The 10,432-nt window shown below is 48.0% G+C and overlaps 1 protein-coding gene across 1 annotated transcript in view; it reads left to right on the top strand.

Moving 5' to 3' along the window:
• Positions 1-2,152: 2,152 nt before the first annotated feature.
• Positions 2,153-10,432, top strand: part of msi1b (musashi RNA binding protein 1b) — a gene marked incomplete at its 5' end in the record, with an annotated part of 15,243 nt that continues 6,963 nt past the window's right edge. The window contains 6 exons of the mRNA XM_080004632.1: positions 2,153-2,211; positions 2,535-2,575; positions 3,057-3,138; positions 3,248-3,332; positions 8,074-8,115; positions 9,112-9,204. Of these exons, the coding sequence (XP_079860758.1) occupies positions 2,153-2,211; positions 2,535-2,575; positions 3,057-3,138; positions 3,248-3,332; positions 8,074-8,115; positions 9,112-9,204 (402 nt within the window). The remainder of the gene's footprint in view (positions 2,212-2,534; positions 2,576-3,056; positions 3,139-3,247; positions 3,333-8,073; positions 8,116-9,111; positions 9,205-10,432) is intronic.

Here is a 10,432-nt window from a genome sequence, read left to right as displayed (position 1 = left end):
ACCTTTGAGACTTAACATAGTGTTTCTTTATCTCGTCCGTCTCTCTTTCTCTTTCTCTCTCTCTCTCTCTCTCTCTCTGTGGAACCGGCTATTTCACTCTCTGTCACCTGCTCTCTCACTCCCTCTCTTTGGATCACCTTGTACCATTCTCAGGTTCACCCTATCACCGCCTTTTTTGTGTGTGTGGAGCTCCTGTTACCCCACCCTACCCTTGGGAAGATGGCATTGTACTGTATTTGGAAAGGAAACAGAGCTCCCTCTATCTCCGCGAGACATACCACTGACCTGTAATTAAAGTCCCATTGTACTATTCAGGGGAACGATCCTGGCCAAAAGAGACAGGGGGCAGTGTATGTGTGGTGTTTTTTTTTTTTTAACTGTTCAAAAATGGCTGTGACTAATGCATCGCCGCATAGAGGTGGTTTTATCGAAATGGCCACATGCAGCGGCCATAAGGGCTCACGTTTTTCCGCTCCCCAAAGCATTCAGAGCTACGTTGATTGAGAGTGAGATATAAGCGAGGCTCCCGGGCGCCTCTCATTAGTGAGCCTTGCTCGGTCCATCTCTGTGTGCCCGGCCCTCTCTCTCACACACACACACACACACACACACACACACACACACACACACACACACACACACACACACACACACACACACACACACACACACACACACACACACACACCCTCTCATACACATTCAACCCCATTGATCATGCATGCAGAAAGTTAACACTCCCTCTTTATTCCCAACCAAATAGCCCCTGTCCCACTTTGGGAGCCTCATCTGTTCGTCAGCAGAGGGCTCGGATCCGACCCGGTACGGGCAGGACAAAGCGGTGGCCCTCGTCGCAGCTTGCCAACCAACATGGAACCCAGTTGAAATCGCAGCTCCTAGTTGGCGTTCACACCACAGGAAACTGATAAATGATCAGAACGGGGCAGCATTGTTCCGACGACCCATTATTCCGAAATCCCAATAGTCCAAAAAAAGTTTTGGTATAAGCTTAGAGATGGTTAGGGTTAGGGTTAGGGTGTCATCCATGTCCAATGAGACATTCTACGGACTATTGGGGTTTCGGAATAATGGGCCGTCGTAACAATGGCATGGCACCAATCAGAACGGGTTATCACAATTTTGTTCTGTACCTGCTCCAGACATTATAGTTGTCTGGTATACACCAGGGGCAGGCTATACAGAGCTTATCACTCTGTTATACCAGTTTGTGGCTTTAAAGTTGGTAGAAGCGCCATATTTGTGGGTTTTATTGGGTTTTCACAACCTCAAACACAACCTGTCGTGGCCTCAGTTTGAGTTGCTAGAGCTCCATATTAACGCTCTTACATTAGTTACCAGGTCACATGTTTAGCCAGTATTGAGAAGATTAGCAAGCTTTAGCAGAGCTACTAATTAAATACTTAAGAGCCGGCAGTGAGTGACTACACAGAGCCCAAACCTCATGTTGGACCACACTGCATGGGCGGGTTTGGACAGGAACATGCTGTGATGTACAGTATGTAATTAATAGAAATCCCCCCCCCAAAAAGAAAAAGATTTTGTGTGAGACAAAATGTTCTCAAGTTTGCTGATGAAATGATGAATGAAAAAGGACAAAGACATAAATCATCACTGTGAAACTGTCAGGCGGAAGAGTGGATTCATGGTGTGGTCTGACAAACTTTTAAAGGGGGAGTTACTGGAGCGTTTGTATTGAGCAACAATTTTGCTTTGTTTTGCTTATTTGTTGCTTAAAATAAATAAATAAAAACGATCATTTTGTTGATCAAAATTGTGTCATCCGACTCATAAAAGTGTGTGTGCGCGTGAAAAACAACAACAACAACAACAACAACAAAAAAAAAAAAACGTGCGTAAAAAAAACCCCATTCCCAACTTCCAAATCCCCTGTGGAGTCTGGATGCAAGTTGACTACTAAGTAGGATGAGGGGTGGGGTGATGGTGGTGGAGGAGGAGGAGGAGGAAGAGGAGGGGGAGGAGGGGGTGGAGTCTCCACCTTCTCTCCTTGAGACTCTGCATCCCGTTCCCCCCTCTAACCCGGGGCCACCCCACCCCCGCCGCCCTCCACCCCACAGCTCTACTCTGCCGCGCTGCCCCGAACACAGCACACGGCACCGCAACCGCACGGAATATGGAGACGGAAGGGAGCCAGAGCAGCCTGTCCACCACGGACTCCCCGCACGACCCCTGGTAAAAAAAACCAACAAAACAACAACAACAACAACAACAATAACAACTAAACGACTTGTTTTTCCCCCTTCCTTTCTGTGGGTTCTGTCCGAAGTTGGCCGCAGCCTCCTGACCAGTCTGCTCTGTCACCGACTCCATGCGTAAAAATGAAAAATGATCTGTCCCCAAATAGGCTGCACGTCTTGCAACACGGGACTCTAGATTTGGTGTAACCGGGGGTTGTTGTTGTGTTGCTTCATTGAAATCGCTTGAAATGACCTGCGAGGATATGCAAATGTTAATATTACCTCTAATTTTATTTTTTTCTTCTTCTCCTCCCGCAGCAAAATGTTTATAGGTGGACTGAGCTGGCAGACCACACAAGGTAACCCCCAAATTATTTTTAATTTTGTATGGGAAACATGGTGCAAATATGGATGTTATGTAACATCTGTACTGCTCTCATGAAGGTCGGTCTGTTTGCACTTAGTCACATTTGTTTGTTTATCCAGTCACTTTATTAATGTGTACTACTCTGTTTGGTTCCCCGAAAAGTTTTTAATTCGTTAACTTGCCCCCTAAAATCAGAGCACCTGCACGGTAGCCTACTGGCTTGCAGGCGGGCGCCGTCGAAATACAGTCGCGACGGTAAACAGCCCGGTGAAAATAGCTGGAAGTAAAAACATATGATTGTAAACAGATGAGAGTCTGTGCGTAACATTTTCCCTGATAACACACGAAACAGAAATCTAGGTGTAGGGTCTCAGCCGATTCAGAGCAGCAGCTATGATTCCAAATAGAAAACGGCAAGTGATGGTTTTTAAACATTGTGTTGCATTGACCTTGTGCTCTGTGCCCGGCTACAGAGGGGCTGAAGGAGTACTTCTGCAAGTACGGCGAGGTGAAGGAGTGCATGGTGATGCGAGATCCGGCGACCAAGCGCTCGAGGTGAGGGACCCGCCCGCGGCTTCCCACGCTGCTCGGTGCCCCCGCCACCATTATTTGTCGCCGCCATCTGCTCTGCCACTAATTCACCCCTCGTCCCTGATAATTGCAGGGGTTTCGGTTTCGTCACCTTCGTCGACCAGGCCGGCGTGGACAAAGTTCTGGCCCAGGCACGGCACGAGTTGGATTCGAAAACAGTGAGTTCTCTGTCCTTACAGCCCATCAACACCCGAGCCGCTCCCACAGCCCCGCTGATTGTTTGAGGTTGTCCGTCAGGGAAGTGTAGCATTGCGTTCGCTTTATCAAATTCCTCGCCGATCTCTTCCAGCGAACTTGTTGTTTCTTTTTTGTTGCACTCCATTTTGGTCCGTGCCCACCTCGCTGCGCGGCACCCCAGATTTCCTCTTTCAACGATCGGTTCAGCCCCACTCGTTTCCTTTTCAGTTTTCAGCTTTCTCATTTCCACGGCCGATACAAATAAGCGTATCGACTTTTTTTTTTTTTTTTTTTTTTTTTAATGTAGGCGGGCAAGAAAGTGTTTCTTTGCTTCCAATTTCCAGATGCGCAGCGGAGGAGGAGGGGATGTGCACGCTCCGTCTTATTCTGTGGTCGGGTGTCTTTCAAAGGGGGGCACACTGTTGAATCTACCTCCTGTATCATCTGTAAAGGTCTTTATCCCGAGGTGAAGGGTGGCCCACAGAAAAGTTTTTCACGGAACTGTCTAAGTGCCAAGCGGTTCGGTAAAGGAACTTCCCGCCGCTTCTTGGGGAAGCTCAGTCGCTGTAACAAGTCAGATTGTTTTTCCGCCTCCACGATGGCGCCGCCGGTACCGATCGAACCTGTGTGTGTATCAGTTCAATGCGTTTAAAACTCTGCGTCTTGAGAGTGTGAGTGCGGTCCTTTTGTCAGTATTGAATGTGGGCTGGTCGGGGAACAATGTGGCCAGTTGGTCGCCATAGGGACTAGTGCCCCCCTCCACTAGTGCCCCCCACCCCCGCCCCAGCAGGAGTGCTGAGGGCGGTGGGTTTAGTCACTGTATTGAAATGTGCGGCGGCTCTTTCTCCTTCCCTTTGTGCCGTGAGTGAAGCACCTTCACAAGCCTCAGAATATACAGTGGGTAGAAGAAGACACTACAGAGGAATCAGTGGAACGGGGAAGGGGAAAATTACTTATTAGACGATCGGGATTGTTTGGAAAAAAATAGATCCGGGAATACCATTTCTTTTCTTTTTCTTTCGTTCTTACAAAACCACTGACGCCCCCCCCCCCCCCCCCCCGTGTTTAAACAAAGATTTGTGTTTTTTCCCCCCGAAAAGTCTCATTGATAGTGTCATTTGCAGGCACGACAGCCTTGACAAGTAGGGCCATCATGGGTGGAAGGCACTAACTCACCATGGGGTTTGTTTCCATAGTGACCCCCCCCCCCCCCCCCCCCAACACTCAATTCCTGAAGAATGACTCTGACACGACAGCAAAGAGAAGATAACAATGCACATCGTTTACTATCATTTCTTGGATACCAAAAAAAGAAAAAGAATCGTGGCGGTGCAAACAGCGATCAAAATTGACAGTTTAACCACGACTTGTCTCCATCCTTTGTCGAGCAGCGTTTCCAGAATAACTTCTTGCCCCCGCCCCCCTTTTTTTTTTCTTTGAATTCTCATTCTTTTATTAATTCTTAATGATGCACATATGAGTCCACACGACTCTAGTGGACCTAGTGTCGTCCCGTCCGTCACGGCGGGGGGCCCCTTGTCCGGCTGGCTGGGTGTGTCCGTGGTGTGGATTTAGAGAGTGTGTGTGTGTGTGTGCGTGTGCGTGTGTGTGTCTGTGCGCGCGTGCGTGCGTGAGTGTGTGTGTTTGGCGCGGAGAGGGCTCAGTGATCAGCCACAGGGGTTGGATGGTGAGTAGAGTAGGCCTTTAAAAGAGTGCACTCCTGCAACCCCCCCTCCCCACCCCACCAGCCTTCACGCACACCCCGAACCCCTCCTCTTCTCCCCACTCCCACTCTCTCTCACAACACACACACACACACACACACACGCACACGCACACACACAGGTTATCCTGTTAGAGTGGAGAGAGAAAAGTTCTCCAACGGCAACAGAAAGAATGTGCCATGCTGTGACCGACTCAACCGCCCTGACACTGGAATTAACTGGGGTTTGCACAGTGAAAAGACCAAAAGGGCAAGTGCAGTAATATGAAGGCATATATCAGTGTGAGTTGCCTTGCGGGACGGATGCGGAATGCTTTTTAACCCGGGGGGTAGGAAGGCAAGTTATTTACCAGGATTAATGTAGCTGTCCGTCCCCCCCTTGTGTGCCTTCACTGTCCTCTCTGAAGTCCTACTTTTCTGCCCTGGCGTTGATGTAAGCTGCAGGTTTGTGGAACAAGTCTCCCTTTGAAATGCAATTCAAAGGTGTTTCGACTGGAGAGCGCGACGACAAAGTCACTTAAGTGCGGCGTCGCATAACACAAAGTGACGTCGGGCAGGTTAGCGGCTTGCCCCCCTCCCCCCCGGCACTCTCAACTTTTTCAGGTCACAGCCATTACGATGACCGGCGAGGATAGAAGGGGGGGGGGGGGGGTGTGTGGCAGGAAGGATAACCGAGCCCATGATTAGCGTTGCTCTCGAAGGTAATAGGATTGGAGAAAACAGGCTTGGGTTGTTCTGTTCCGAGTCGCACGTACGTCGGTGGAGAAGGCGGCTCGGTCCCGCCCTACCGGTGCACCGGGGGGGGGGGGGGGGGGGGGGGGGGAGGGGGCGTTCGCGGCCACGGTGGTGACGGGTGGTGCTCTCGGCCAACTGTTGCTCGTTGGGAATGTAATTGGTCAAAGGGGATTGCCCTGATTCGATAAAGCCCTCTCGGTATTAGGTGCAGCTTCCTGTCACCTGGTGCTTAATGCAAGGGAGGCTTGGGCTTCAGCTGTGGTCGCTCTCCACAACTTTCAGGCAACCTCAACCAAGGCCCGACCGTCTATCTCCCTTGGTCTTTGTTGAGCATGGCTGGCTGAGCCGGGCCTTTCCTCACATTCCGTTCATATAGCTCACTTCATATGTTATGGTCTCTCTCCTCATTTATTTATTTATTTATTTATTTTTGCCCCTCCCCCTCCCAAGATTTCAATAACACGGCTACTTTATCTGTTTAATGTCCATGATTTCCTCCCCAGTGAATGTCCGTTGCTGTACGTTGATTTTGTTTGTTTGTTTGTGTGTGTGTGTGTGTGTGTGTGTGTGTGTGTGTGTGTGTGTGTGTGTCTGTTTGTTTGTTTTTGAATGTGCACAGGAGTGTTGGACATCAGGAGGGTTGGTGACCAGAGGTGACTATCAGAATAGTCCTAGTCGAACCAATAGCAACTTAACAGTAGACTTCTGCATCTGATTCTCCAAGTCTAGCCTAGTCTTCTCACTATGCTGTCTAGAAAAACCTGCAGTGACGTTTAACTCTTACTCAACGTAGCGCGGCAACTGTGCCCCACTCTGGTGAACGCATGCGGTTTGCCATAGATTTTTATTTTAATTTTTTTTTACAGTAGTACAAACTTTACCCTCTCATGGTTACGGACTAATCTTCTGTGCTGTCTCTCCATCTGTTAGTGTGACAGCGGTGCAGTGTGGAGTAGTCTAGCTGTTTTCTAGCTCTACTAGACCGATATAGACTAATATTAGAGGTTTCAAATTCAAAATCTGTAGTCTGTCCTATGATTGCATCTGTACGGCACGGTGTGGTTACTTGCTCAAATCCTAACCGTGGTTGATTATAGAACGTGCGACCACAATAGGCTCACCCAGTAGATATGAAATTGCATTCCCGTTTGTTGTAAATTGTTGGATTTCGACTGCCATCACGTCCCCTTTAGTGCCGAAGCCGAAGGCCCTTCGTTCTCCCTGGGTTTCGACTTAAGAGCTGCAGAGCAAAAGAGCAAGCCGGTAGGAGAAAAAAAGAAGAAAAAAAAAAGCCTTTCATGATTAGAGCTCATAGAAGTCTGGTCCCGGTGGGAAGCCGCGAAGAGCCTCGTGGCCTCTGTGGAAAGTACGTCTTATTTCAACGCATACGTCGGGAAGCGCAGGGGCTGCAGAAAAAAAGAAACAAAACACAAACAAACAAATTTTGCATCTCGGTGCGTGTGAATGACAGCGCTCACCCCCTTGTCCTGCCCCCCACCCACTCTGTCCACCCTCCACTTATCCACCGCCACCATTTCTCTCCAACTCTCTCTCTCTCTCTCTCTCTCTCCCTCTCTCTCTCTCTCCACTTTCCCTGACGGAGGCGAGGTGCGTTTGTGATTGTTGTTTCTGTGCGAGATTCCAGGAGATCACATGTCAGGTGCCAGTGACACAGGGCTGGTCACGGGGGGGGGGTCCCTCCTCTGGGGGCGTCCATCACTGGCTCGGACATTTCCACAGATGTCCGCACACACAGACGCTCTTGAAACTGACCATAATAAACACAGACACACTCAAACAAATAAAGGGAAACAAGTCCTCAGGGCTTATCGGGGCATTCTGACTGAAAGCCTTTGAGCCAGGCCTTTTTTTTTTTTTTTTTTTTTTTTTTTGCCTGTGCGTTGGCCTTGGCAATAAACCATTTTCTGGTTCCTTGGTATGTTAAGATTTTTTTTGCCCCCTCTCATTCGGTTTTTCACATACTGAGATCACACTGAGATGAAATGCAATCCATTCAAATACTCAGTGTCTTTTTTTATTTTTATTGCAACTTCCCTTTGTCACAGGAAGGGGAGGACAGTGTTAGATTGCATTGTTTCATAACATCTTTTTATGAAGGAACGTTTTTGGAAGGGCGGAAGACGAAAGCGAGGTGTAAACTCAAAGTACAGCAATGGAATGCAACAGGTTGCTATTTCACTTGCATCACGGCGTATCAGTCAGCAAACTGACCCCGTCCTTTCTCTCTACCCTCTCTCCCGTAGATCGACCCAAAGGTTGCGTTTCCTCGCAGAGCCCAGCCCAAGGTGAGTGGCGCACTGTGGGGTCCTCGTCGGTCAGTTACTTATAGTAGGTTACTTTGTCTGTGCATGGTTTTCACCCCCTCTATCTGGGCTAATGCCTCATAATCTGATGAACATGATGGCTGCTTAGGTCACTGTAATGTTATGTGGTCACGTGTTGAAACCGACAGGAGCGGCGACAACTTCTCACAACAAATTCTTCATGCTACAGGCATGTCCTTGGATCATAGGGTGCCATTTACGACAAATTTATTTTCCGTAACCTGTCAGATCTTACATGGGAATGACATATGGGAATAATCATTATTGCCCCATTATAGCCCCACTAGGAAGGCACTTAGCATTTTATTGCATTCTATTTATCTCCTTGGAGGATAAGGTTGTCACAGTAGCATCGAATCAGCATGCATAGCCTTTGTGAGAGGTCGAGAATATAATATGTCAATCTATTGAAGTCAGTTGCCGAAGATATTCATAGGATGAAGACACTGTATAATCCCACATATGTATGGGTATGTGTAACAATATGTGAGCAAAACACCTATGTGCACATATATAATAATGTAAACTTTGATGGAAATGCCTTTACTGGATTCCTGCAAACGTTGAATTTCTACTTGGATTAACGTTCTATCATTCTAATCATTTTTTCATTCATCATCTTTTCAATGGAATTTAACGTGATACCCTGCATTATATGAAAATGGAAATATATCAAATGAAATCTGCTTTTAATTGCTTTAAAAGAAAATACACACAATGTCAATTTGTTCATACTTTTTTTAACGCGGATGCACTCACTTTACATTCATTTCTAATGTTGTGTCTAATCTCTATGCACTGTTTCTGCGTCCCTGCACCATGAATGTCGGTAGTCTGGTGTTTCCTAGTTCAGTGTTTTGTCCTTTCACCTTTAACCAGAGCACAGTCCAAGTCCACGTTTGAAACCTACTGTGGCCACAAAGTGTTTCTGATTCCGAATGTTCCCTGTTCTCAAAGCTTGTCACCCGGACCAAGAAGATCTTTGTGGGAGGCCTGTCCGTCAGCACAACCATAGAGGATGTCAAGCAGTATTTTGACCAGTTTGGAAAGGCAAGTGCCCGACCGGCCCTAGAACCGCGGAGAAACTGTTGATATAATGACTCAAAGATCTCAGTAACATTACTTGGGTGATATCTGGCACAGGCCACAAAATGGCTGTTCTCTTATTAATTACAGTGTAATTACAGTGTAATTGATGTGCGTGCGGGGTTCTTCACGAGAGCCGATTCCCGGATAAAACTTTCTCTCAGTCAGACACTTGTGTTATGGAGCGGCTGACCTGGGAAGGAAGGAGTTACTCTGCGGAGGAGGAGTAAAGGGGATGAAGAGGGCAGGAAGGAGGCACAGTGGGCTGAGAGAGTCAGGGAGGTGCAGGGCTGGAGCAGGAGGGTGGGGGTGGGTGGGGGTAAAAGTTTTGTGCTGAGTGTATAGTGAGGGTGAGGGAGGAGGAGGGATTATCAGAATCTGAATTAATCTGATGTAACAGCTGCTGCTACCCCCAACCCCCTTCTGGCCCGTTACCGTGACGACCTGGCTTACCCATTGTCCCTAAGTAATTCAGCGGGTAAGGGGTTTTGTGTTGAAGGAGGAGGAGGACCGTGGGGGTGTGCGTGCGGGGGGTGGTCAACTCAGGAGTTGGGCAACAATGAAGCGCCGTCCGACCAACGGTCAAGGCAAAAAAAATACCACGACTACCTAGAAACCTGCCTGTTTATACCAGGATGCTTCTAACTAGGTTCTATATCTGTTGTTTAAGTTTGCCCAAGTTTCAGTCCCCACTGAATGCCCGGAGGAGGGGGACTCTTGGAAGAAGGGGCATAAAATAGATGATGGGCTGACAAGAGCACTGATGAGAGGGAGGGAGAGGGAGAAAGAGGGAGAGAGAGCTAGGGCGTTGAAAGCACGATGGAGGAAACTGGGGCAAAGAGGGGGCGTGATGGGGTTTAATTGGACTATTATGCCTTTGTACAAAGCTTGACAAATATTTTGCCAGCTTCCACAAAAGTTGCTTATTTGCATATCGTAGCATTCACTCGTGCTCTTCCCCCAAATTTTTCTCCTCCCCTCCAGTATGAACCAAGACCAATTTCTTTGTGTTATTTTGCATGAATGAAAGTGCAGAATAAGGTTGAGTGTTTCGCTGACTGGAGCGCTGACAAGCCCCACACACACACACACACACACAAACGTATTTTTTCGACAAGGTACAGGTGGGCGGACCTCGTGGTCCAACCCTCTGAGACATTCTTTGAAAGTCTGAGCATCAGAAGATTTTATA

The sequence above is a fragment of the Zeus faber genome (genome assembly GCF_960531495.2).
Source record: "Zeus faber genome assembly, chromosome: 7".
Classification (NCBI taxonomy): domain Eukaryota; kingdom Metazoa; phylum Chordata; class Actinopteri; order Zeiformes; family Zeidae; genus Zeus; species Zeus faber.
The sequence above is the reverse complement of the archived record's forward strand: the minus strand, read 5'-3'. Positions and strand labels throughout refer to the sequence as shown.